The sequence below is a fragment of the Drosophila albomicans genome, chromosome 2R (assembly GCF_009650485.2).
Source record: "Drosophila albomicans strain 15112-1751.03 chromosome 2R, ASM965048v2, whole genome shotgun sequence".
Classification (NCBI taxonomy): Eukaryota; Metazoa; Arthropoda; class Insecta; order Diptera; family Drosophilidae; genus Drosophila; species Drosophila albomicans.
The window spans coordinates 28,220,020-28,246,393 of record NC_047631.2 but is presented as its reverse complement, the minus strand read 5'-3'; the positions used below and the strand labels follow the sequence as shown (position 1 = coordinate 28,246,393).

Here is a 26,374-nt window from a genome sequence, read left to right as displayed (position 1 = left end):
ACCATAAACTACCTATTTGGTTCATTTTCTTTAAAAAATTTGACATATTTACATTGAAAATGCTTTTAAATTTAAAGAAAATTATTTCATCCTAAAGACAATTAACAAAAAGTTGCCAATATTTTCCAGATACTGTTTATCTTATTTGAAAAGTACAGAAACAAATACACTTTCAAACATTGCGCCCAGTTGTTTGGTACATAATAATATACCTTTTGAAGTGTAACCAGCTGACAGTTGTAAAACTGCTACCAATTGGAAGTCCACTACGGTCACGCTACTTTAAAAATGACTCATTCGGTGGGGGAGTGAGTGAGTTGTTCAATTGCTTGGCAGCTTTCATACAAAAATAAACTCGCTGTTCCATTTGAGCTTCTTGCGACGTCTCTCTCTCTCTCAGTTGCACTTGCAATCTCAATTGAAACGGTTCGCAGTGCTGCCTCAACAAGGCGTACGTTACACACACAACTTGAGATAAAAAAGGAAAAAAAAAAATTGTAACAATTTGTGCTAAAGCAAATCAATAATTCAACAGGGCGGACGCAAAAAGCTCTGAGTGTGGTATATGTGATTGCAATAAATAATTATTACAGTTTTTAAACAGCAGACAGAGAGAGGACAACAGAAACAGATACCACAACGACATGCTACTGCAGAGAAACAAGTAAAAAAGCGGCATATGGTTTCTTTCCTTTGCTAATTTTGTGTTCACTGCATAATTTAATTAGTGTCTCGCTGTGTGTACATTTTATTTACTTATATTTTTTTTGTGTATTTGTTTGTCTCGATCCCTTCGCACATAATCGCTCTCTTCCTCCCACTTGAACTCACAATTGTGCTGCTTGTCTAGACTCTTGAGAGTTTTTTTGCTTCTTATTTGCGTTTCAGTTTTATCTGTTGACATATGTTTGTTCTGTATGTGTAACTGTGTGCTCATATGTGTATGTATGTATTGTGTTGCTTACTACTTCATGTTCGCTGCTTTATTTACATTTTGTTTTGTTCATCACATTCTTGCCGGCGTTGCCATCGGCATAGAGAGCGTGGCCAGCTGTTTTGCTTTTATTAACATGCTTCACAAATCATGATAACGAATGTCACCCCCAAAGTTCATTGCTTATTAATTTTAATCGCCCGCATAATCATCAACGTGCGTGTTTATTTCTGTCGAATATTTGGTGAGTTGCTTAGTTTGTTGAATGTTATCAAATTGGGCTGGTAGCTCATTAAGCCGAATACAGTATGGCAACGCTGTGCGCGCGACTCGTTCGCTCTCAACAAAGTTCTGCTACTCTTTGGTGCTTGCTCTTGCGCTCCATTTATTTATTCACATTCTGTTCTTCGCCTTTTATTTATACAAAAACGATAAAGTGTCTTTTATTGATTTGAAAGCCGCGAACGTGAACGCAACTGGCGACGGATTTGTTAATTGAAAGCGTTAATCAATCAACGCTATATCACTCACTGCCCACACAAATAACAACAACAGTCGTCGTCTGTTGCTTTTCGTGGTCGTCGTGGTGTTATCACAAATTTCGCGCGTGTTTTTTTTCATACATACAACAAAAAAATTAAGGTTGAGAGCATTTTTCATACACAAGGTACCTGATTAATAAGAGTTCCCATTATTTATTGACGAGTACACAGCAAATGCATTGTTAACACGAGTGCGCGAGTAGATAAGATAGACTCCAGTCTAATTAAACGATTTGAGCGACAAACGCCCACGCAAATAAATACTAACACACGCACACTCTCACGTGCATTTGTTGAGTGAAACTTACATGTGTAGAGATTGCAGAAACTGCTCACACTCATGCACTTTATTGCTTGTGTCCTTTTGTTGTTGTTGTGTTTGTCTGACAGTTAACTGTGATTTGTAAATATTTGCGGCCATATGATTTGCTCACATTTCAATTGAAGACGATGCCACTGTGGCGCATGGAAGTGGGAAAGAGAGAGCAGGTGAACATTACTCGTGCTGAACGAGTCCGCGGGGGGTGATGGGTGGAGGTGGCAGTGGAGGTGTCTCTGCCTGGCAGCAGGCCAACAGAGCAATGCGCAACAATAGACGGCAATTACTACACATCAACCACAACATACACAAACACGTACGTGTGTTGGGGATTTGCATATATACTATGTGCGCATACATACGTAAATCGTATATATGTATTTACTCGACATGATAAGCTACAAATTCCACTCGAATGTGAGCGCCAACTTGTTGAGTGAGTGAAGGCAAAGCTTTTGATTAGATATAACTGTTTATTTAAGTAAGAAACAAAGCTGCAACAGGCAAGAAGCATAGAAAATCGATTAGAGCGTAAATTGTTACAGTTCCCCAGTTGTTCCCCATTCATTTAACGCCTATCATCGGCATCGAAACTGCTCGATTTGAGTTTAAGGCTGCCGCGCGTCAGCTGATTCAGATCGATTATGGACAGGTACGGCTTTGGGGGCACACTCACACCGGGTGGCACAGGCATCTCCATCGTCAAGAGGGCAGCTCCGCGCTTGCTCCGACTACCAACTCCAGCTCCTCCTTGATGCTCACACACACCCAAAGAATACTGATCATGCAGAGCACAATTTGCTGTGGCGGCGCGTCGATAGTTTCGATAACCACTAAAGCTGCTGCTACCAGGCGCAATATTCATCGGTCTCGTTGGTGAATACCCGCCCTCATCCGATGAAACGCCACCTGCCGAGTCGTAGCAGATACTCAGATTAGTGTACGAAATGGGCGCATGACAGCGTGTTGTCTTCGCCCTTGGCTTCACCTCGTAGCGTGTGCGGGAACGAGAGCGCGAATGATGTGTGCGCGGACGTCCTCGACGCTTGCCCTGCAATCTCATTTCGGAGACCAGCGGCATGGGCAAGACATTAATGAAGCGATAATACTGCAGCAAGGTGCGCGTCAAGTTGCGACCAACGCGATGATCTGAGGGCGGATGATCAGAGGAAGATAGTCAAAACACGGTTGATCAAGGATAAACCCATAACTTACAGCCATCCTCGTTGTACAGCGCTATAGTCTTGCCATCGCGCAGATAATGACCCGCCATGGACACCTCCAAAGTGTAAGCGTTGACCGTGTCGCTGAGACGCTCACAGCAATAGCGACGCACGCTGCCCGCCTTGCGTTCATCCGCATTGAACATGGTGTGCTCAGCGACGTAATCCTGGGCATTGCTGGCGAAGAGACGAGGAAAGACCAGATGACGCTCGTAGCGATAGACATCCTCGTAGGTGTTGCCATAGATGAAGCAGCCATGCATGCTGCTATTCGCATGCAGATCGATCACAAAGTCAATCTGATAGGTCTACGATGATTGTGTGTTCTCCGAAATAATTACATTACTAAACATTAATTGCAATCAACTTACATCTGAATTGTCTAGTTCCTTCAGCACATTCCTGATGGCATGCAGCTCCGGTTGCGTGTACTCCGATGCCACATGCCAATTGCGATTCATGTCCTGGCCCATCAGATTGCATCGATTGTTACCCAGGAAGACACCATCCGGATTCACCATTGGCACAATTTTAAAGACAAAATTCTCACGCAGCACTTGCGCTATGGGATGATTGCCCACCAGAAACTCAATCAATCCTTGGCACACATGAGAGGCAGGAGCCTCACTCGAATGCGTGCGACACAAAATCACAATGACGCGTATAAAGCTGCGTTCCAGGCGATTCGTGGAGCGCTGATTGTGCGTCACCTGATCAATAGTCACTAGATCCACATTGCGATTTTGCTGGCAAAGGAAACGGATATTAAGGGGAACAATTCAAGTGGATTAAGCTGCACACTCACCAAGGATTTAACAAGCACACACCGTGTGAAACGCTTCTCGGGTCCCTGACGTGCATCGATTACATTCAGATATGATTGCAGTCGGGAGTAGCTGTAAGGCGATGCCAAAGCAAACATGTACACGTCCTCCTCCTTGTCAAAGTTGAAACCAAAGCTGAGCACATAATGACCCTGATGCATGGCCGAGCGATAGAAGAAAACCTGACGCTTGGGCAAACGTTGCCACTTGGGACGACTCGAGGATTTCACGAGTGGGGTCAGTCCACAGTTGAAAAGATTGCGACTCTTGCTGATGTTGACAATGTTGAAGAGCACACGCTGATCCTGTTTCACATTGTCCACCGTAAAGTTGAACCAGAAGCGATAACGTGGATTGCAAGTGTCGGGACGCAAGAATAAATCGTATTCGAATTCACCCACCAACTCCGCTTTGCCCAAATTCCCAGTCTCAAAGGCCGCATCGAAGCACAAGTGACCACGCTTTGCTTTGCCGCTCTGACCAGGCGGACGTATGATGACCCTGGAGACATTTCCTAGTCCTCCCTCGCCATCGCTGTCCTCACTGTCTGTAAAGGGAGAGTGTAGATGATTAGTTGTGGAATATAGTGTATCTCTTAGTTGTTCTACCATCTGAGCCACGCTCATACATGCTCGTATGCTGCAACGGATCACAGGCTATGCCCAGCATTTTGAGCGCACTTTTACTTCGACACAAGTGGTGCTAACAACGTGCAAAGCTCTTCTAATGCCAGTGCTAATCCGTTGCAGCAGTGCTGCACTCATAAGTTGCCACAACTGCCACCTGCTGCCCATCATGAAAAGGGACTTAATCCGCGTGCTATCTTTAAACTTGATATGGCCACGTATGCGTGTCTTGCCTATTGCAAACTGCCAAGCAAACTGCCTCAAACGTCATCCTTTCAAAATTGAATAGTCGCGGTTGCGTTTGCTGCCTGACTGCGCCTCAAGGAGCCGCCAATAGGCATATTACTTTCTTTGCGGAAGTGTCGTGATTTATGAACTGAACGGAACCGAACCCAACCGGGGAACAGCAGCCTAGCCGCCACGTCTTAGGCATCCACTCACCTGAATCACCCATGCCGCCTGCCGCTTGATTGGCTGCCTCACCACTGCTGCATGTGCGGCAACTTCAAGAATGCTCCTTTGGCTTTGCTGCACTCCAGCTGCCAGCACATTGACCTGCTTGAAATTAAAAATAGAATTTCAATTAAGACAGCGACTTCACTTGGCCACGCCCACTGTTCACTACCGGATTTTTGTGTGCGCCTTGAGAGCTTTCACTTTTCTTTAGCGATTCGCGTGCGATGTCTTTTGTGGGGCGAGAACTTATAGATTCCAATCAGAGCTTAGTTTAGAGTGAAGGAGACACTATGCGTCGACGGACTAACGATGGGCTAACTGGCCGTTTGAGCCGAATTGGGCTGAATGAACAGCGTTGCCTTGAACGTTGCCGAGTCCTGTCTAATGTTTTGCTTGGCACTTTTGACGTTGCCATACACACCTCCTCTCCCTTAACTACTTACCACCTGATCACTCACGTGGTGTGCCAACTGCGACTCCGTCAGTTTGGTTCTTGTTTGGTCGATAAAAACGCGCACAGTTGGCATTGCGGTTTTGGCCAGAAATATTCTTACACAGCAATTTTGCGCGTCACGGCAGTCTTTAGTCTTTAAACAGCAAAACGCCAAACACTGGGCAAAACAAAGTTGGCAGACCAACCTAATTGCCTGCAGCTTGTTGCAGGCGCACCACAGGAGACACACACAGAAACACACACAAACCCATAAATATAACACACAACTGGCAACTCGCAACAAAGTAGTTCACCAGGGCTAATCAATAAAAGCGTGTGGCATACGCGTAATATTTATGACTGTTCATCAGTCGTAAAGGGAAAACTTATCGTTAACATGTCCAAACGCAGGTTGCCCTCTTCTTACACATACCAATACACACACACCCACACAGTTCATTGAATTTGTTGTTATTATTGTTTTTGTTTTTTTTGTTGTGCCCATTTCAGTGAAATGACTTCACAACGCTGTTGACCCGTAATAACTTGTGTTGTCTTCCTGTTTTTTTTTTATAGATTAGGCAGTGTGCGCCCACCGAAGCGTTGCAGAAGCGACATGGATAACACCTCCACCTCGGATATAGTTATTATCAATGGCAACTCGCATCCGGATCTCGCCAATATGGTGGCCGAGCGCATGGGCCTCAAGAATGGCGGTTGCTCGGTCTTCCACAAATCGAATCGCGAGACCATCGTTGAGATCAGCGACTCGGTGCGCGGCAAGGACATTTACATCATACAAACAGGCACCAAGTGAGTGAGCAATTCATTTAACATATTAGCCAAATAACTAATTATTTATTGTACCTTACAGAGATGCCAACAACAATATTATGGAACTGCTGATTATGGCTTATGCTTGCAAGACTTCGTCGGCTCGTTCCATTGTTGGCGTCATACCATATTTGCCCTACTCCAAGCAGTGCAAGATGCGCAAGCGTGGCTGCATTGTGTCCAAGCTGTTGGCCAAAATGATGTGCACTTCAGGACTTACTCATATTATTACCATGGACTTGCACCAGAAGGAGATACAAGGCTTCTTCGATATACCCGTTGATAATTTGCGCGCTTCGCCATTTCTGCTGCAGTACATTCAAGAAAGCGTGAGCTTTATACTCAGAATATAATCCATGAAGTGTTATTAATGCATTTCTCTTTCCTTTAACAGATACCCGATTATCGGAACTCAGTGATTGTGGCACGCAATCCTGGCGTTGCCAAGAAAGCCAACTCATATGCAGAACGTTTGCGTCTAGGCCTTGCCGTCATACATGGTGAGCAAAAGGAGGCTGAAAGCGATGAAGTCGATGGCAGATACTCGCCACCACCCACCAGGTGAGTCTCTAAGCCAAAGTTTCGCAGCCACTGCTCGTTTTATGTTTAGATTGTGTTTAGGGCTTCCTTTTATGACGCAAGCCTTTAAACTGTCTAGTATTGAATTTCGTATTCAAGCAAGTTCCTGTAGAACTTTTGCGAACTGGAAATGCTCATTTCTTCATTCGCCCAGCTTTGTGTGTTTTTTGTTGAGTAGACCAACCAAGTGCTCTGTAATTTAGAGCTTGTGCACTCGCAGCTAGCAGATGATTATTATAATTAACATATGGAAGTCAGTCGCGTAGTTTGATTTGCATTCATCATCCACACACTTGAACCTTTGTGGACCGTTTCGCATTACTCATTTGTTGTTTCTCTGTACTTCATGACAACAACTGTAGTTATATGTTTGTTTGCTGTTATTGCTTACGCATTCTTTTGCAAATTTATTTTGCTGTAGTTTTGAGTTTTGTGGCAAGTTACTACAAAACGCCAACCAAACGAAATTTTGTTCCTTATTTCTATTATTTGTGTCATGCAGGGCGTATAGCAATATATTAGGAAATTCTATTGAAATGTGCACACTATCGGCGTCTAGGTTTGTATCTAAACAATTCAAATTGATAATTGATTGTTTACATTTCTTTTTTTATCCATTATTTTCAATGATAAGCAAATTGTATATGTACTATCATTTTTCTTTTTTGGTTACGATATCGACAATGCGCGACAACCACGACAATCTCAACCAAAACCACAATCTCAACCTCAAACATGCACCACACACACAAATCGAAAACAACAACTGCACTTTCCAACCACCACGATGCACCACGAACACCTCACACTTGAATCATGCCTAAAAATGCCAATTGCCACACTAATCACAAGAAACTCTACTCCACAACATGCACCCAGCAGCAGCCGCACACGCACCACATCGGTGTCGGTGGGCGTGCCCGAGCATCCGGTTAAAGTCAAGCCTCCGCTTACTATTGTGGGCGATGTGAATGGACGCATTGCCATCATGGTGGTAAGTACAACAGTCTAAGACACTGACTTGTTTACTCTGCTAATACTTGTGTTATCTCTTTCATTTAGGATGACTTAATTGACGATGTGGAATCATTTGTGGCTGCCGCCGAAATGTTAAAGGATAATGGTGCCTGTAAGATCTATGTGCTGGCCACACATGGTCTGCTTAGCTCGGATGCGCCGCGTCTGCTTGAGGAGTCGGTGATCGATGAGGTGCGTATTCTTTATTAAAATACTTATACGCTACGTCTAATTACATTCCTCTTGCTCTGCAGATCGTTGTCACCAATACCATTCCACATGAGATACAGAAGTTGCAGTGCAACAAGATCAAGACGATTGATATCTCGATACTGATTGCTGAAGCCATACGTCGCATACACAACAAGGAGTCCATGTCTTATCTGTTTCGTAATGTCACATTAGAGGATTAGGCTTACACCATCCACACACCCACGCACACAGCATCCACACACCAACCACACACACACATTACATTTACAGTGTTACAAAATGTCACAAAAAATGAAAATGCCAGTGAAGTTTCTTCATGGAAGTTGCGCCTTTATATATTGTTTGTTTTATCCCCCCTCCTCCAAGAAAACTCCCCTTCCCCCTCTTTAATTTTAATAAATCTAATATTTTATAGTGCGCCTTGCGCACAGCTGCTCAAATAAAATTGAAATATGCTTTTAAATTGGCCATTGTATTCATTTCCATTTGACTACGGTTTATTGGTTTGTTTTTCAGTTTGACAAAATTGCATTGCATACTTTTAGGATGCGTCATTAAAAAGTCGCTTTTCTCTAGAATACACTTGCACACATACACAGATGCATATTGTAGAAGTATTGTATGAATACAAAGTCGTAGTTCTCACTCGTTCAACTCATCTTAGTACCAAAATTCCAACAACTTTTCACAATACTAAATAATAAGCTAACTCCAATTTACAAACAAGCAAGGTCACTTCCGGCATATACAAAACAAAGCAGAAAAAAAAAATCAATTAAAGCTAATCATCATTTTTTTGTAAGCTTATCAAATTGCAATTGTTAATACACAACCACAATGGTCATTTCATTGTTAAAAAGGGGCAGCTAATCTCGACTGTAAATCATAAATGGGGTTTTCTTTAAATTTATATTAGCCATAAAAAATACAATAAACAAATAATATGCAATTGTAGTTGTAAATTACTAAGTCGCATAATTTTGCATTCATTATGACCAATTACGTACAGTTCTAATCAGACGGCGGTTTTTTCTAACAATTTATAATACGAAACTCAATAATAATAAATATTATACTTAATTGACTGGTCAATTGTTTCATAAATTATTTTGTCACTTAATTTTGCTACGTTTATAAATTTTAATTATTCCAGACGGGGCAAACCAATTTGTTTATTTTTCGACCCCAGATATGGTTTATATTTATATATTTTATTTGTTTGCAACTATTGTGTAAGTGCAAATTTGCCTTTGGGAACGCAAGTTGCAATAATGGGGATGCGAGTGTTATGAAGTTTAGCCAGACTGACAGATGGGCATGACAAAAGATATTTAAACAAATATTTGCACGTTTGCTTTTTAATGGCTGGCGGAAATGAGAACAACTTGATAAGATTACCGTATGTCACAGTCTAAGTACAGTGAATGCCCTGATAAATTGCCAACCCTAAACGATGTGTAGGTAATTCACCTTTGTATACATTTTGACAGTCGACAGATGTGATTTTTATTGCCATGAACTTTACTCTTTCCTGAGTTCATTATAGTGCAGCTGCACTGTGCTTGCATATCGCAATTGCAGTTGCCGTTATGATTAAAGAACTAACAATCAGAACTAGCTATCAGAGAGGCAGGTTTCGTACATTTCTCATTCGCGAGTCTGTGATTATTGAAACAACAAATATTGGAATTGTGCACGTCCCATAAATTAAATATGAGCTGTGCTAAGGGCTTTTCAAACGTCGAGTGACGCCTTCAAATATTTGCAAACAAACAACCGCATCTCTTAAAACAAAAACGCTAAGAAATTGCAAAAATATTTACATAACGCCTTTGAGATGTTAAGAATGTTGCGAGTTTATGTCTCTGTCTGTCTAGGGCAAGTATGGTAATAAATGATTAAAATAATTATATGAGAAAAAGAGAATAAAAAGCACTTTATGTATGTCAGTAGTGGGGTTTTTTCTGGCATATAGTAATTAGTTTTATATAAGGTGCTTGTCTAAATAAATCTTGTCGCATATTTGCCGAGTAGGAGGTCAGTGCGATAATTTTCCCGCAACCAGCCTTAAGAATGCGTCATATGATGCTTTCTTATCGCTCTTGATAGCACAGCCCACTCATAACTTGACTTGTTTGGCTCACTCTTTGTTGATGAAAATATTTGCTTAGCAAATGCTTTAAGCCCAACGAATAAAAAAACGAAGTCTTTGGCACGCTTAAAGATGCTAATTGTCACGTGGCATTAAAGGATTTCGAGAAGCAATTAAAAATAAAATAGACAATGCCATGGCGCACATTTTAATGCAAATTTATGTATAGTACCTTGTGTCATTTATCAATTGTAAAAAAAAAAAACGAGCTACTGCATATATTTTCATAAACTAAACCTGAGCAAACGGCCAAAGTCGTCGGGAAATCACGTGAAGCGGCAACGTCACGCAATCAAAGCTCGAGCCGCGTTTTAAACGCGAACGCGAACTCGAATCACACTGTGTGTGGTGGCCACCACATTGCTCATACGCCCCCTTGTCACCTGGGCCGTCGCAGCGGCGTGCATTGAACCCGCTTTGGATGTTCAATGTAATTTCCGTAATATTCAAAGTGTCCCACAACGCTTAGCATATTGATTAGCGGCCCATCACATTTAATAGTCTATCAACACATAGTATACAAAATTACACTACTCATATATCAAATGTTCCTACAACAACAACTACAATTGTAGTATCTCTAAATAGGTGTCTGATGGAATGTTTTCTTTTTATCAGTTTTGCATGACATACAAATTGCCTATAAATGATTCGAAAACAACACTGGCAGCTGTCACGGTTGTTTGCCAGCATTTTCGTTTTCGTTTTTACAATTCTCTCGTTTTTTTTCCTTTTTTTCATTTATTGCTTATCACTCAAAATTGATTCGCTAATTTGAGTTGCTTGTTGGAGATTCATTAGCACGGCATTTTGGCTGCTAATAAATTGGTTGAATCGCCGCAGTTTAGCGCCACTTAGCGCTCGACCTGTTGTTCAATTGTTAACAATGCCAGTCAAAACTATTAAATTATTTAGGGTTTATCAACTATTTTTGAGTAATTTATGCCATCACATGGTTTACCACCTTTATTTCATTTTTTCATTTTTACGCAAATTAACAAAAAAAAACTTTTAAGTGAATTTAAGGTCCATTACGTTTTTTTAATTTTGTACGTGGTTTCAGTTTTGAGCACATTGCCAAGTTTATAGTTCGTTCGTAATGAGATATTCATTTAGGCGAGCCCTGACATTGGGGGTGTTCAGGATGCGTGTATTTTTAAATTCAACTGGTTATTCATAAAAATGGGTGTAACAAAAGAATTGTGGACGAGTTCAACAAACTTGTTGCCCAAGTTGTGCATTCATTTATCAGTTGGGGGGGAACACACACAAAGTCCATCGACTACCCGTATTGCGCAATGGTAAAATGATTTCGTTTCTTTTTTAGTGACTGCTGCTGTTGTTTTGTTGTTGTTGTTGTTTGGTTGGATATTTTCTGCTGTCACCAATTGGGTTCAGTCATGTGATCAAGTTAATTCAGCTTCAGACGCGTCATCTGAGCCACCGGCCACTGGGACTGTACAGTAATTACGATTAAAAGCAGCACGACGATCGTGAATGATCGTTAAAGCCAAGCGGAGACCAGACAGACAGACAGACAGACAGAGAGGCAGATAGCCAGCCAGTCTGTCGGGCAGTCAGACGCTCAGCCAGTTATAAATACTAACTTATTAAAACCGGCAAACGTATTAACATTTTTATCGACTGGAATTCAATCATTAGTTTTCACACATCGCATGCTAATTTCGAAATTAATTTAATCAATAATCAATAAGAAACATAAAGGAAATCAATAAAATAAACAAACAAAAAAAAAATACTAAATGCCACAATGCACACCTGAGATGGAATCCCTCTCTCTCTCTCTTTCTTGCTCTCTCTCTCTCTCTAAGCACGGAACAACGTAATCGATTTTAGTTGAAATTTAGCTGGCAATGAACTTGGTCAAAACATGATGTTGATGACGTCGGATGGAGCCCTGACATGCTTTTTTGGTATCTCTAAATAATGTAAGATGTCAATTTAACTTTTTTTGGGATAATTTCCTCAACACACACGCCGACTGAAAGCTGTGAATGCGATGCGATTTATAAGTAAATATTGTGATTGCACAATTCGACCATCGATCGCAACGACCTGTATCAAATGGATATGATCAATAAATGTGAATATGAATCTACGAGAGTGTGTGAATGTGAGTGTTGTTGTTGGGAGTGAGTCACGTGAAGCCTCGCGACAACTAATTTACATGCCTCAATGCATTCCACTGCACTCGAGCGAACGTACGAGTATCGCATTGCGTAAGTTGTGCTTTTCCATAGGCCTACGCGATGCTATTGTTGTTGTTGTTTTTGATACTTTTGCTGTTCACATACTTATTATGTGGTTAGTGTAAAAATATAAAATTAATCGGCAAGCACAATTAATGATTGTCTCTCGCTCTCGCGCGTCGTAAGTCATCATGTTCATCATGATTGCGATGATTACAATGATCAGCTGACTGTTTGTTTTTGTTGTTGTTGTTGGTGTTGTTTTTGCTTGTGTTTACTGAAGTTACAGTTACTTTTGTCGGGCGTTACGTGCATACCATAAATAATATACGAATAGTAAATGCAGCCTGAAGTGCATACAAATTGGCGAAGCCTTTGCATAAAACACAAAAAGTTCAAACCCAACTTAAAGTCCCGCCTCTAAAAGCCTTGAACGCTTGCCTGTGTTTGCTCATGTGACGCGTCTGATAGATAAATACGAATGTGTACATTTGGTTATCAGTTGAACTGATAACCGCCAAAAACCGTCCATGTGCGGTTTTTGTTTTATTATGCAAAACTCAAGGGCTTTTGGGTAATATTGCGAAATTAGGACGCGTTGATATTCAGTTTTATAATCCTTTACGGAAATTTAATGCAATAAAAGCATCTTCGCAATTCCTCAATAATTGCGCTAATAACTGTGAGAAATTCGTTGACAGGTTTTTGATTTTGTTTTTTGTTTCATTTTCAAGCATGAGACAGAATTAAAATGGAATTTATTTTATACGGAATGTAATTAACGCTCGCGATTAGTTATGCACATTTAATTGTGCCTCAAATGTAGTACTAATCGCTGCTCCATGTGCAACACTCGGCCAACGCGTCGTATGCGCAATGCGCGTTGCGCATACGTCAAATACTTGAGACAATACAAAATTAAGACAGAGTAATAATAATAAACGGCGATTGTGACTGCGCATACGTTTTGAAAGGCAGCCAGCCCTATATGATTAATATTAATCAAGTAAGCAAACACATTCACTGAAAGTATCTCAGAAATCCCATAATTAGGGTTAATAACTGCGCATGACAAATACCAAAAGCCAACAACAAAACTATCGAAATGTCCCATGATCATTGATTCGTTTCGCTATCCAATCAATATACAGTTTTTTACATTAGTTATTTTAATTACCTGTTTAACTTGTTCCATCAGAACCAGAAGCAGACACGAAAAAAAAAATAAAATATGTCTGCGATTTCACTATAATTTTCTTATTTAGTCATCCGCATATCAAATAAGATGTTCCCATCTAATTAACAACAGTTCAAATTCTAGCTTTAATGCAATTCGTTGAGGTTGAGACGTTTTCTCGAAAATTTATCGTTCAACTCAATGATACCCTATCGAAATTTAAATCAGGATGTGAAAAATCAAAAATTGTGTTGCGTTGTTGCCTTGCAACTTTTGTAGATTAGATAAACAAATTTGTTTTGAATATTTATAGAGAAAGTTGGAAGGTAAACTGGCAATAAATGGCCCCGACAGCTAATCTAGTTTATGAGTACTTAGCATATACTTACCTCAACTATCTGTTACCTACATTCATTTCCACCCAGCTATAAATACTTTGAATTTATTTATCAATTTTGGAATTTGTGTGGAAAACGTATTAAAAAGTGCATTTCATGTTCGGCATGATATAATAACAAGATTCATATTGTTTGTTTGTTTTCATCTTTGCTTTTGTTTTGTTTTGTGTTTGTCATTCGCCGTTTTCAAATATCGTATTATTATTTGTATTTTGTTGCTTTTTGTTTTTTTTGCTTTTGCACCACTTCGTCACTCATTCAACACGTGTTTGAAATCTCACGAAAAGCAAAACAGAAAACTTTGCCGCTTGGCTGCGCTTCTCTCTGACTTCTCTGCTGTGAGTTTTGAAGTATCTGAGTGTGCGTGTTTTATATTTGATTGATTGTCTGCTTCGGGGCAATTTGTGCTAAATTATTGGTTACAATTTCACGTAGTTTCCCATTAATTATTTTGTATATTATTCATATTATTATTGTATTCTCCGAGGCAGTTCTACAGACACGCAAAAGAAGTCATGATCTCTCTCCAACCCACGCGTCACAATGATAAAAATAAAATGGAAAAAATCACCACCAGACGCTGTGGTTTTAGCATTGAACTGCAAAAAAAAGCCCCCATTGAGAAAACCCAATGAAGCTAGTTTCAACGAAAACACAATATATATAAAATATATAAATACTATACAAAAAAATGATGTCGCCAAATTCTGCAGAAATCGTAAAACCATCTTGACACATGCAAATGTGCATTAAACACGGAAGCAGACAAAGTGTCGTGGCCAAAAATGAACTTCTAGACAGATTGAGATCGAGATAGCCATTAACATATCTAATTTCGCATGAATTTACGTATTGAGACTTTTCACAGTCTCATGTTCTTTTTTTTTTTGTTTTGTGTGTTTTGTGTTAACTCTGATTTTATCTGCGCCATAGAATTTTGATTTATGATGTGCACACTCGGAAACTGATTTATTTACGGTTGCATTGTTTTTTACGATGCGACTCGACGCGACTCGACTGCCCGCTGATTAATTTGCCCTCTTGGTGATAGTCACACCATATAGTTAGTAAGTAGTAGCTCAAAGTTTCGATCGCCACGCGATTTCCAGGGCTGTAAAATGATTGTCAAGTGGCCGGAATGATTGGACACTCGACGGTAGCCAATTAAAAGCCAAATGTGTGTTTACATCAAGTGCGTCGTTTCCTATTAATTAAAATATAATCTATCATACGTAAATAAAATATATTTATGTTTTTGTTGCCAGCCCTTTTTGTGCCGTGTAGCAGCGATTTCACTTTTTACTTGATTTCTTAATTCCGATTTGTGCGAAAATGTATCAAAATTCATTGGAATTTCCTGCTTCGGTTGACATAAACAAAACTTTTTGTTTATGTTGAGTGTCTGTCGTCGGTTAATATACAAGTCGTCTGAGTGTTTAAATATCGATTATCAGAATGCCAAATGGGGCGTGTAAGTTATTGCCACCTCTGCATGTCAATTTCAGAGTCATGTGACTGCCAAACAATGCGCATTCTGAGCACACACCAAACAAAAAACTTGATCTGCCTGATTTTTTCCAGCGACCTGCTTGGGTTTTGTTGTTGTTGTGGACACCGGGGGGAAGACCCCATGTTCCATTTAATGTCAAGATCTGGCCTGGCCTTAACATAGTAAAGGCTCTTCAGGTTCAGCCCGGTTACATGACACCACAGAGAGAGAGAGAGAAAAACACAACACAACGAGCAACAGGCAACACCTACATGTAGAGTACAGAGCGAAGCTGACCGCCGATGAAAAGCCCCCAACGAAGTCGAAAGCCGGTTTTGGGTTTTTGCCTCTAACGAAAGCCGGTGGATAGTCTCGAACATCGCTGTGGCTGCTGTGGTGACTGCTGCTGTTGTGGTTGCTGCTGGGCAGGCGGATTGCAGGTGACACGAGCGAATTGCCACTCGCGACTCGCACCTATTTATAATCAGTTCCCCCCCTTTTGAAATAAACATTCGTTGCTCCAAACGTCGCGACGACGCGTCGACGATTTTTCTGCTGCTGCTTTGCCATCGTCTCTGCCGCTGTCGCAGTCGCTGCTGCTGTTGCTGCTAAGCTTTGCTGCTGCTGCCGCCTCTGCTTCTCGACTCGATCTCAATTTCGATTCATTCCCGCACTCAACGCGCTCGCGAATAGTTTGGATTTTTCGGCTCTTCAGCTTGACGCTCTAGCTGCAGAAAAGAAACAGAAGTCTCAAGTAGTGTGAAGTGACAGTGCGACAAAGTGACAACGCAACAACAAAACGGTGTGTGTGTGGTGACAGTGCCACTGTGAGATGAAGCCATAGAGTGGCTATAGACGCATATAAAATACCAATAGAAAAATAATAACACAATAAAAATACAGCCACAGTCAACCACAGCTCTCCCAGCTAAACACAAACGGCATTCGTGATGAGCGCCAAAGATACAGGCCATGTGAATGGCGCCTTCAATGGCACCGAAGTGTCCCTTGACATACCCACAAATACCCTGTATCACACATCGCGGGACTGCATCGTGCAGCAGGAAGAGGAACCAATCAAATCCCGCAGCTGGACGGACAGCTGTCGACGCGCATGTGACAACATCTTTCGCATGAAGACGCTGCAGAAACGTTTCCCGATCTTCGTTTGGCTGCCGCAGTACAAAAAGGATTACATATTTGGCGATATTGTTGCCGGCATTTCGGTGGCTCTCACTGTGATACCTCAAGCGTTGGCTTATGCTGGCATTGCTGGACTCGATTTGCAGTATGGCTTGTATGCCTGTTTCCTGGGCTGCTTCATCTACATCTTCATCGGCTCCAGTAAGGATGTCCCAATTGGTCCCACCGCAATTTCAGCTCTGCTTTCGTTTCAAATCGCCGGCGGCAGTTGGCAAATGGCCACGTTGCTGACCTTTCTCACGGGCTTAATTGAAATACTGATGGGCATCTTTCGACTTGGCTTCCTCATCGATTTTGTCTCGGGTCCAGTTGGTGCTGGCTTCACAAGCGCCGTCTCGCTGATCATCTTCAGTTCACAGATGAAGGATCTGCTCGGTATACACACGAGTGGAAATACTTTCCTCCAGGTCTGGATTAGCATCATCAACGACATACACAACATTAGCTGGCCCGACTTTGTGCTCGGTCTCATCTGCATCGTTTTGCTGCTCAGTTTGCGCGCCTTGGCCAGTTGTAGTGTGGGTCCCAAACAGGGCAAATCCACCTGCCAAACGCTGCTCACCGGAATCTTCTGGACCGTGGGCACTGCACGCAATGCGCTGCTCGTTTGTGGCACTGCTGGCTTGGGTTATTGGCTGTCCGTCAGTGGCAACGAGGAACTGGTTCGCACTGTGGGCTTTGTGCCCAAGGGTTTGCCCGAGTTTCGGCCACCACCTTTCCACATGGATGCCGTGTACAACGAAACTACGGGTGAACTAGTGTCGGATGCTCAAAGCTTCTGGGACATGGTCAGCACTCTTGGCTCTGGTTTGATTGTGGTGCCGTTAATCGCGCTGCTGGAAACGATGGCGGTGGTGCAAGCTTTTGGTGAGTCATTTTTCTAACATCAGTCACTTTTTGTTATGATACTCAATTTTTGACATTTGAAGAAGTAGAGAGAAACAAGATTAACAAAAAGTTCAGAAAAATTCGTAGAACAAATTAAATTCTTTAAAATATTTGCATAAATAATATAAATATATTCCCGAAGAAAATAAATATTTGAGTTAAAATTTGAAAATATTTCGATATTATAAATTAAATTTACAAACAAAATTTAGAAAAAAAAATGTGAAGAAAAAAAATGTTAATTAAAACTAAAGTAGGTTTATATATATTTTTTATTTTCCATGTTTTATATAATATGAAACATTTACTAATTTTAACTGTTTGAGAATTATATTAAACTTTTTTTTTAAATTTTCTAAATAATATGAGAAATTAAAAAATAAAAACATTTTTTTTATATAAACCAGTTAAGTTTAAAATTTTTTAATTTTAAATAATATGAGAAATTTAAATAGATAAAAAAGTAATATAATTCTTAAACAGTTAAAATTAAAAAAAGTTTAATATTATAAGAAACATGGAAAATTAAAAAACAAAAACGTAAGAGTACAGTAAAAAAAAATAATAATAAAAAAAATGTAGAATTTTAAAAATATAGGAAATAATAATATAATTATATGTATAGAACTGCATCAATTTATTTATTACATTTATCAAGCAGCTAAAACTAGTAAATTTATAACTTCATTAATAACACGCCAATGAATATTCATTTATTAACTATGATCAGTAATAATGAAATTCATAAATTTAAATTATAAAAAAACGAATCGAAAAAAGTCAATTGCTGATAGGAAGATAACATTTAAAAATAGAATCCATTTTACCCAATTAACAATCTCGTTAATTTCTTGCAGCTGATGGTAAACCCACCGATGCCACCCAGGAGCTGATTGCCTCTGGCATCTGCAACGTGGCCAACTCCTTTGTCCAGGGTCTGCGTAGCAACGGCGGCGTCGCTCGTGGCGCCATTCTCAATGCCAGCGGCGTGAGGACACAACTCTCAAATCTCTACACAGGCGTCATTGTTATCATTGCGTTGCTCTATCTCACACCTTGCTTCTACTACATTCCCAAAGCAGCATTGGCTGCGATCATCATAGCTGCGGTCGTGTTTATGGTTCAATATCGAGTCATTAAGCCCATGTGGCATAGCAAAAGTGAGTTAAAATCATTGCTAGAATATTCACTTAACTTTCACTGACTTCAACTTCTTTTTAGAAACGGATCTGATACCCGGTCTGGGTGCTTTCTTTGCATGCTTGGTGCTGCCCCTGCAGCTGGGCATTCTTGTGGGCATTGGCATCAATGTGATCTTTATACTCTATCAGGCAGCGCGTCCCAAGCTGCGCATTGAAACGCTTTCGGTGAGTCCAACATCTTGATTATATATTTGCCCACTTTAGCTAATCAATTTCCTCCACACTTCTGTAGACTCCTGAGGGCGAACGTTATCTGATGCTAACACCGGATCGCTGTCTAATCTTTCCCTCGATGGAGTTTGTGCGCAAGGTGATCAACAAGCAGGGCGTCAAATCAACGCTACCCGTGGTGATCGATTGTAGCCATATCTATGGGGCTGATTTCACGGCTGCCAAGGTGATATCGATGATGGTCATGGATTTTGCGCAGCGTCAGCAGCCGCTGTTCTTCTACAATCTACAGTCGCGTGTGGCCCAAGTCTTTGAGGGTCTCAACAAAGATCTGGTCGCTATCTACGATATCAGCACGCTGCATGCGAAACTAGCAGAGAAGACGCCAACATAACCTCGTTATATGATAGATTAATTTTAGTCTTTATATTTATTTCACAAACACACACACTCTCACACTCTGCTAGACCAATTTCAATGCTTTCGCGAGGCCAGCGAGTTGTTTCGCTTTGGTTTAGGCCATGCTAAAAGAAAAAAAACCAACGAAAAAAACCGAAAAAAATGAAATAATGAAACCCACGCAAATGTCTGCAGCGTCGTCAACCACAAATACGTTATAAACAGTCCAGCCAAATAGTCAAATATTTTCCGTAAATTTAATTAGCATTTAAGTTTTGAGCAATCTTTCTTTATTTATTCGCTTGTGAATTTGGTTTTTGATTTTTTGGCAAAATGCTGTGAACATTTTGGTTCAACAACAAAAATCGAAGAAAATGAAAAGACGATATTTGCACCTCATTGTTATCTTTGAGATTGCTTGACTTAGTATTATACGAGTATTAGCGCCTTAGTACTTAAATAAATAACGCACAAATATTTAATTATAGTTTTGTGATTAATTTCTCGATTTCGTTCACTGTGTTTTGATTATTCAATATCTAATCTGGCGAATTAATACTTTCCCCCATAACTGATTGACGGGACGTGATTTCCATTGATCCGCTCGGCAAAATTTACAGCGGCGTATTGCGTAAAATCAAGGCAATGAATTATTCACGATTAGATAAATATATTATATGTGGGCACTACTCACTCTCACTCTCCTTACGCGCCCAGAGGGTCGAGAACTTGTTTTGTAATGCCCCATAAAAATAATTGTTAACAATCAATTTAATAAATATTTATGAGCTGAGCTTACAACTTTTTCTTCTACAGCAAGAATGTATGCAATAATTGATTAGCACATATATTTTTATAATTAATTTTAGATTGCAAAATTTATTCACTTTCAGTTAGCGGAAACTTTAAAATAGTTTTCAACGAAAAGTGTTGCATACTTTTCTGCTGACGCTGAAAATAAGCAATGTATAATTTTAGAGTTAAGCTTGATATGCAGCTCGCTTTTGCGAAGCGGGCAAAATTGTGACGGTCTGAAAAATATAAAGTTAATATTGGTTAAGCTATAATAAAAGCAAATTATTAAACAAAGTATTTTAAATTGTTAACAAAGGACAAAAAGGAGTTCAAAAATGTAAATGACTTGCAAAGTGGCAACTCTGTCAGCACAGAAAGCCACACTCTAAAGCATTTACCAACACTGCCAAATAAAAACTGTCATCTCATCTAAACAAGGAAAATTCTTTTTCAGAGCAACAACTGTCTACTTGCAAGCTTCAATTGAGCAATTTTGTAGAAAATTTTCAAAAACTTTCAAAATGTCTGTAGCTGTGAGTATCAATAAATGGTATATAATTAAGTAAGCAATAACAAAATTGAATATCCTGCTAGATGCAAGTAGATGTGGCTCAGCCCTCAACCCCAGCTAAAGCTTCGAAAGTTGGTCCCGGCCTCACTTCGTACTACGAGCAAAAAATATCCGAGTTGCAATTCATTGTATCCGAAAAGCAGCGCAATTTGGAGCGTCTTGAAGCACAGCGCAACGAACTCAACTCTAAGGGTAAGCCACGAAATACATACAAGATAATTCATTATCTAATTCAAAACTTTCAGTGCGTTTGCTGCGCGAGGAACTGCAGCTGCTGCAGGAGCAAGGCAGCTACATTGGCGAGGTGGTCAAGCCCATTGATAAGAAGAAAGTCCTTGTGAAGGTGCATCACGATGGCAAATACATTGTCGATTTGGAGAAGAACATTGACATCAACGATGTGACCAGCAACAGTCGTGTTGCACTGCGTCACGATAGCTACGCTCTGCACAAAATACTGCCCAGTAAAGTGGATCCTTTGGTTTCGCTGATGCTGGTCGAAAAGGTGCCAGACTCCACCTATGAAATGGTTGGTGGCTTATCCAAGCAAATCAAGGAGATCAAGGAAGTTATCGAGCTGCCCATCAAGCATCCCGAGTTGTTTGATGCCCTGGGCATTGCTCAGCCCAAGGGCGTGTTGCTCTATGGTCCACCCGGCACTGGCAAAACGCTGCTCGCTCGTGCTGTGGCCCATCACACCGAGTGCACTTTTATACGCGTCTCTGGCTCGGAGCTGGTACAAAAGTACATAGGCGAAGGATCGCGGATGGTGCGCGAACTCTTTGTGATGGCACGTGAGCATGCGCCTTCAATTATCTTCATGGATGAAATCGATTCGATTGGCTCGGCACGTCTCGAGTCAGGTCGTGGTGCTGACTCTGAGGTGCAGCGCACCATGTTAGAGCTACTGAATCAGCTAGATGGCTTTGAGGCTTCGAAGAACATCAAAGTGGTCATGGCCACTAATCGCATTGATGTGCTTGACCAGGCTTTATTGCGTCCCGGACGCATTGATCGCAAGATTGAGTTCCCGCCACCAAGCGAAGAGGCACGTGTCGATATTCTGCACATTCATTCGCGCAAAATGAATCTGACACGTGGCATCAATCTGCGCAAAATTGCCGAACTGATGCCCGGATCTTCAGGCGCTGAGGTCAAAGGTGTTTGCACCGAAGCTGGGATGTATGCGCTACGCGAACGTCGTGTTCATGTCACCCAGGAAGACTTTGAGATGGCAGTGTCCAAGGTAATGCAAAAGGCCTCCGATCGGAACATGTCCATGAAAAAGTTCTGGAAGTAAATGCTGCACAACTTCAACCAAATAAACAAGTAACGTTATGCAAGGAAATAATTTATAATCACTTGTAAACTTTGGATCAAATTCTAGGGTTCAAACAGTAGCTGGTTTCAATTCCTAACTTTTATGATCTCTGAAGTATGAATCAGACATATAAACATAAAATTATTCTTCGATAAGTTAGTAAACAAATGTCTGCAAAGGCGCCAGTCCAATGTTCACTACATAAACAAATTATCAATCCAATTCCTAATGACTTCATTTGATTGGAAAATAAATAAAACTTGATTCAAAGATAAACTATCATTATAGCTGACGCAAGTTTATTGCCAGAGTTTCGCTTAGACCGCAATAAAATTGCAATAACAAAATTGATATGAACATAATCAGAGTTTTCGTGGTCAATCTCAATATACACATCAAAATTAATTTTTTGGGACAGCATAACAGAGACGAAATCTAATCAAATGTCCGTTTCATATCGCATAAGAAACTTCCACTCAAGAATTAATGTGCATTGACATTTGGTGACTGAAATATACTATTAAATGTCAGAAATATCGTTCACCTAATATTTATCAGAGCAGAAGTGCTAAGATAATTCTATTTTTATGTTAGGAATGCATTCAAAGGTGTGAATTCTGGGAATATTATTATTTTTACCCCACAAATCAAACTTCAACCAGACGTCACTTCAATCAGTTGTCAACAGTCAACTCAATGTCAGATCGTGATTAGATTTGTTATTAAGGCAAACCAATAATAATTATTAAAAAGTCAAATTTCAATTCAATTTCACTATCAACATTATTAACTTTCAATTATATGGAAAGTTCTGGTTGTTATTATGGCATAATTTCGATATGCAGCCGGAAGTTTCGAGTTTTACAACTATATTAAAGTCGTGACTTGTGGCTTTTGTATTATTCGTATTATTAAGCAAATGTGAATGAGTGTGCAATTGTGGCTAAAGTTTACATTTACAGTTTTGAGGATGGCTGCTTTAATCCGTCTCATGGCAATAAAGAAAATGCATAGCCGACAACATCACGCAAGTGGCAACTTTAAATTACCCAATGGTCCAGCAAGAAAGCAATGACCCGGCCATTTATTATTTTGTTGTTTACAGAGTTGTGTTGCTACGTAGACCGAACCACAAAACGGAGCAATTTGCGTTGCATTGCAAACTCATAAAGTAAACGGGCAACGGGTTTGCACTTTCATTACACACGACTCTCGATCGGGTCGCCTCAGTGTTGCAGCGTTGCAGCGTTACAACGTTGCAAGCACACATGCTCGACACACACCCAACCCATCCAAACTTGATTCGTTGTTGTAGTCATCGGCGTTTGTTTATAAATGCTTTGCTCTTCCAGGCCTTGGCTGGCAATTGGCAACGAGTGTCCACCGGATTTACAGATGCATTTTCCCAGTTGCATTTCCGTCGAAAGTAAAAGTGTTTTCCACCGAACTTGCCGATCGACATTGAATTAACTAGCACTCTTGCATCGCTTTGCTTGCCACACATTAGATACATTTCGCCTCTGTAGCTGGCAGGACGTCCTCTTTGACAACGCGCTTCGCTTCGCTTCGTTGCAACATCGACATCGAGAAATCAAAGACCGATTTCAAGTGTGTGTTGTAAGTGCCACAACTGGTGGGCGAATTGACTGTTATTAGTGATTAGTTGTGTAGTGCAGTGTGAATATCAGTCAAACTGAGTGATTACTGTCTCCAGTGATATGGTGACTCTCTTACTGTCCAGTTTTTTGCTCTCCTCCCCTGCTCCCTGCGAGTGAGTGTGTGCGTGAGTGTTGCAAGTTGCTTCAGTTGGTCCCGGCCTTAAAACTAAACAGGTTCTGCGCGTAATTGCATTCAGTGCTGACTGACACACTTTAAAGCGTTTAGCACACATTCTAGCTTTTCTCTTGTGACCTTATAAGGAATTCTCACATGTTTAACTACTGCAAATTGTTTGTTAATAGGAATTGTGAACTCATAAATCATCTTATGATAACTTCCTAGATTCTTTGCAGTAAGTCATATTAGAGTAATTGTTTATATATTATTCATCTTAATTTTATATCAACATTTATATAATGTTAATTAAATATATTCTGCGGTTTGATTACATAGAGTTGCATCACATTAATTTAATTTATCCATCTGCTTTTTATTATGGGTTTATATCTTTTTTAAATCTTAGACTATCTCTTGCTCATCTTTTGATTCACTCCATCACTTTTTCAAGCTTATCTTTTGCCTTCTCATTTTAAGTTGAGCTCCAAGTATCTTTCATTTCCATTTAGTGTTCATCTCCTTTTTCCCTTCTTTCTCATTTCTTTTACATATCGGGGAATATCTTAAGCCTATATGTTAATAATTTGCAAGAAATTCTCTTTCACTTTTGCTTTGTTTCATTTCGACTGCATTTTTTACCAGCTTTGATTTAATTTAAAGCCTTTCACTCTTCAGTTATTGTTAGGTTGATTCCTTTTGCTTTTTTAAGCTCAAAATATCGTGCAGATTATATAAATGAGGATTCGCCTGAAGACCACATAAATTATGGCAAATAAACAATCCCTCTTTTCTTATCTTTAAATGTTACACCTTTCTTTCCAATCAAATATTTTTGATTACATTTTTTGGCACCGTTCATAACGAACTTTCCTCAAGACCACGCGGTTGACCTGTTGAAATATAAAATATGCCGTAAACCTGTTGCCGTAAACAGGGAAATCGATAGATCGCCTTTGGGGCACTTGCCACCCCCTTGCGCCATTAACTGATTCGCTATCTAAACACTTGCCACAGGAACAGTATTGCAGCTGCAGCATCTGCCACTTCCTGTCTGCCATACGATTGCATAAAGCAAGTGTATTTGTTTCTGTTTTTGTTGTTTTACAGTCACGTTGCATAAACACCGAAAACTTTACAAGATGTCAGTGCTGTTGCATTTGCTGTTGCTGATGCTGGTGTTTGGTAAGTTGCGTATTTGGAAATTAAATATGTAAATTGTATGTCAACTAAGTTGCCTCATTTCCGGGTATTTAGCCGAGGTGCCAGCTTTTGGACGAAAGGTGAAACGCAAGGATGCCCACTACCGATTGACTGTGCCACCGCCGCCGCCAGCATCGCCGCCACAGCTGCAACATGGCAACGCTGCCGCACAATCGGTGGTCATCGAACACGAGGTGCCGCCCTACACCTTTGAGGACATCAATCACGATGAGTTCGCCTCGCCGAGTAATCCGCCTTTCTCTCGCTACGAGAGCTCCGACTACATTCATCACAGCACCCACAGCAATGGTGGCAGCAGTGGCAGCTTCCTGGTAGACAACGGCTTACGCAGCATTGCCAAGGGTTCAGCAGATCAAGCCATCTCAGCGGTGGCCAGTCAGAATGCCGCTGGGAAGCAAGCTTCCTATGTGGCCAAGAACACTTTGGCTCAGGCAGCAGCTCAAGCCGCTGGCACCGCAGTCGCTGTGCTCAAAGGCAAAGAAGTATTGCTACGTCGCCTCGAAGAGCAGAGCATCGAATCGCACAAAGCGGTAGAGAGCGAACTCACCCAACTGCAACAGGCCAAGAGATCAGCCAAAGCAGCGCAATATGCGGCACAGCAGGCTATTAATCACGTGAGTGTGCTGACAGCAGCACTTAATAATGCTCAATCCGCCTCGGAGTTGGCGCAGAAGGCAGCAGCAGAGGCAGCAGCCGAGTTGTCCTCGCAAATCGATATGGTGTCCACGGCCAAGGCGAAGCTGGAACAGATCGAATCGCATGCGTATGCAGCGCGTTTGGATTATGAGGAAACGCGCGAGGCAGCGGAGAAGGCAACACTCTCCGCTCAGGAGGCGCAACTGAATGCCAACGATGCGGCGTTGCATGCGAATGTGGAGCTCAGCGAAGCGGTGCACATCCACGACAAGAGCGACCTTAATGTGCAGGAATCGGCGTCGCCGCCTCGCAGCAATAAGAAGCGATCATAAAGCGAGACCCAGCCCCAGCCCCAGCTGAAGAGGCAGGTCAACTAACGGTGTCGTGGTCATGGTCAACGGTCAGTTGCTTTCTGTTGCTGTTGCTGCTGCTGCGATTAAACCTTTAAGTGCAATTCAATTATTTATTACCATACACATTCGTTTATAATAAATCTTTACGCAGCTGGTTACCTTACATAATGATCGTAATCAACTTGATCATCAGAGCTATTGGCCAATTGGAAAATGCAATTGCCATAATGAAATATTGCTCAAATTTGGGGGAATAAAGCAACTCAAGTGTGCAGCGTTTTATTGCTTGATAAGCTTTCTGCATTGCGACTTTAATGTACTTTTGAAGCTTTTGTTTATCTTCAATATTGTTTCAACTCTTCACCAAGTTCAGAAGTCGGGATCGTTGCTCAAATTTGACTAATTTATGAAT

General features: G+C 40.8%; 5 protein-coding genes across 14 annotated transcripts; 4 read left to right on the top strand and 1 right to left on the bottom strand.

Moving 5' to 3' along the window:
* Window positions 1-394: 394 nt before the first annotated feature.
* LOC117573780 (phosphoribosyl pyrophosphate synthase-associated protein 2) lies at window positions 395-8,370 on the top strand. 8 transcript variants are annotated; one of them, XM_052006636.1, is made up of 8 exons: window positions 395-561; window positions 5,934-6,170; window positions 6,232-6,520; window positions 6,586-6,752; window positions 7,273-7,329; window positions 7,623-7,764; window positions 7,833-7,979; window positions 8,042-8,370. In XM_052006636.1, exons 2-8 carry the CDS (start codon window positions 5,974-5,976, stop codon window positions 8,198-8,200), a joined length of 1,158 nt encoding a protein of 385 aa, XP_051862596.1. In that variant the 5' UTR covers window positions 395-561; window positions 5,934-5,973; the 3' UTR covers window positions 8,201-8,370. The 8 variants fall into 8 exon arrangements, with proteins under 8 accessions (XP_051862596.1, XP_034113073.1, XP_034113071.1 ...); XM_034257182.2 differs by having other exon boundaries at window positions 395-664; window positions 7,653-7,764; XM_034257180.2 differs by having other exon boundaries at window positions 395-664.
* On the bottom strand, window positions 2,268-5,691 carry LOC117573776 (cytosolic carboxypeptidase 6). 3 transcript variants are annotated; one of them, XM_052006635.1, is made up of 6 exons: window positions 5,368-5,691; window positions 4,910-5,026; window positions 3,824-4,389; window positions 3,390-3,764; window positions 3,011-3,326; window positions 2,268-2,944 (listed from the first exon to the last, which is right to left on the bottom strand). In XM_052006635.1, exons 2-6 carry the CDS (start codon window positions 4,920-4,922, stop codon window positions 2,364-2,366), a joined length of 1,851 nt encoding a protein of 616 aa, XP_051862595.1. In that variant the 5' UTR covers window positions 4,923-5,026; window positions 5,368-5,691; the 3' UTR covers window positions 2,268-2,363. The 3 variants fall into 3 exon arrangements, with proteins under 3 accessions (XP_051862595.1, XP_051862594.1, XP_034113068.1); XM_052006634.1 differs by lacking the exon at window positions 5,368-5,691 and adding an exon at window positions 5,094-5,178 and having other exon boundaries at window positions 4,910-5,023; XM_034257177.2 differs by lacking the exons at window positions 4,910-5,026; window positions 5,368-5,691 and adding an exon at window positions 4,451-4,533.
* A 6,841-nt stretch (window positions 8,371-15,211) lies between the features above and the next one.
* On the top strand, window positions 15,212-19,797 carry LOC117575059 (sodium-independent sulfate anion transporter). The gene is made up of 4 exons (XM_034259140.2): window positions 15,212-17,496; window positions 18,375-18,677; window positions 18,739-18,884; window positions 18,952-19,797. Exons 1-4 carry the CDS (start codon window positions 16,377-16,379, stop codon window positions 19,282-19,284), a joined length of 1,902 nt encoding a protein of 633 aa, XP_034115031.1. The 5' UTR covers window positions 15,212-16,376; the 3' UTR covers window positions 19,285-19,797.
* A 688-nt stretch (window positions 19,798-20,485) lies between these two features.
* LOC117576001 (26S proteasome regulatory subunit 8) lies at window positions 20,486-22,256 on the top strand. Its single transcript, XM_034260504.2, has 3 exons — window positions 20,486-20,617; window positions 20,679-20,847; window positions 20,901-22,256. Exons 1-3 carry the CDS (start codon window positions 20,606-20,608, stop codon window positions 21,953-21,955), a joined length of 1,236 nt encoding a protein of 411 aa, XP_034116395.1. The 5' UTR covers window positions 20,486-20,605; the 3' UTR covers window positions 21,956-22,256.
* Window positions 22,257-23,329: 1,073 nt separating this feature from the next.
* On the top strand, window positions 23,330-26,139 carry LOC117574951 (uncharacterized). The gene is made up of 3 exons (XM_052006481.1): window positions 23,330-23,768; window positions 24,860-24,934; window positions 25,007-26,139. Exons 2-3 carry the CDS (start codon window positions 24,892-24,894, stop codon window positions 25,939-25,941), a joined length of 978 nt encoding a protein of 325 aa, XP_051862441.1. The 5' UTR covers window positions 23,330-23,768; window positions 24,860-24,891; the 3' UTR covers window positions 25,942-26,139.
* The last annotated feature ends 235 nt before the right edge of the window (window positions 26,140-26,374 follow it).

Coding starts and splice junctions, on each gene's coding strand:
- LOC117573780 (XM_034257180.2), top strand. CDS start 645: ATGCTACTGCAGAGAAACAA. Junction 6,521..6,585: donor TGCAGTACATTCAAGAAAGC/GTGAGCTTTATA, acceptor TTCCTTTAACAG/ATACCCGATTATCGGAACTC. Junction 7,980..8,041: donor AGGAGTCGGTGATCGATGAG/GTGCGTATTCTT, acceptor CTTGCTCTGCAG/ATCGTTGTCACCAATACCAT.
- LOC117576001 (XM_034260504.2), top strand. Junction 20,848..20,900: donor CAACGAACTCAACTCTAAGG/GTAAGCCACGAA, acceptor CAAAACTTTCAG/TGCGTTTGCTGCGCGAGGAA.
- LOC117575059 (XM_034259140.2), top strand. CDS start 16,377: ATGAGCGCCAAAGATACAGGCCATGTGAATGGCGCCTTCAATGGCACC. Junction 17,497..18,374: donor GGCGGTGGTGCAAGCTTTTG/GTGAGTCATTTT, acceptor AATTTCTTGCAG/CTGATGGTAAACCCACCGAT. Junction 18,885..18,951: donor TGCGCATTGAAACGCTTTCG/GTGAGTCCAACA, acceptor ACACTTCTGTAG/ACTCCTGAGGGCGAACGTTA.
- LOC117574951 (XM_052006481.1), top strand. CDS start 24,892: ATGTCAGTGCTGTTGCATTTGCTGTTGCTGATGCTGGTGTTTG. Junction 24,935..25,006: donor GTTGCTGATGCTGGTGTTTG/GTAAGTTGCGTA, acceptor CCGGGTATTTAG/CCGAGGTGCCAGCTTTTGGA.
- LOC117573776 (XM_034257177.2), bottom strand. CDS start 4,511: ATGCTGGGCATAGCCTGTGATCCGTTGCAGCATACGAGCATGTATGAG. Junction 4,390..4,450: donor GTATGAGCGTGGCTCAGATG/GTAGAACAACTA, acceptor CTCCCTTTACAG/ACAGTGAGGACAGCGATGGC. Junction 3,327..3,389: donor AGGAACTAGACAATTCAGAT/GTAAGTTGATTG, acceptor CAATCATCGTAG/ACCTATCAGATTGACTTTGT.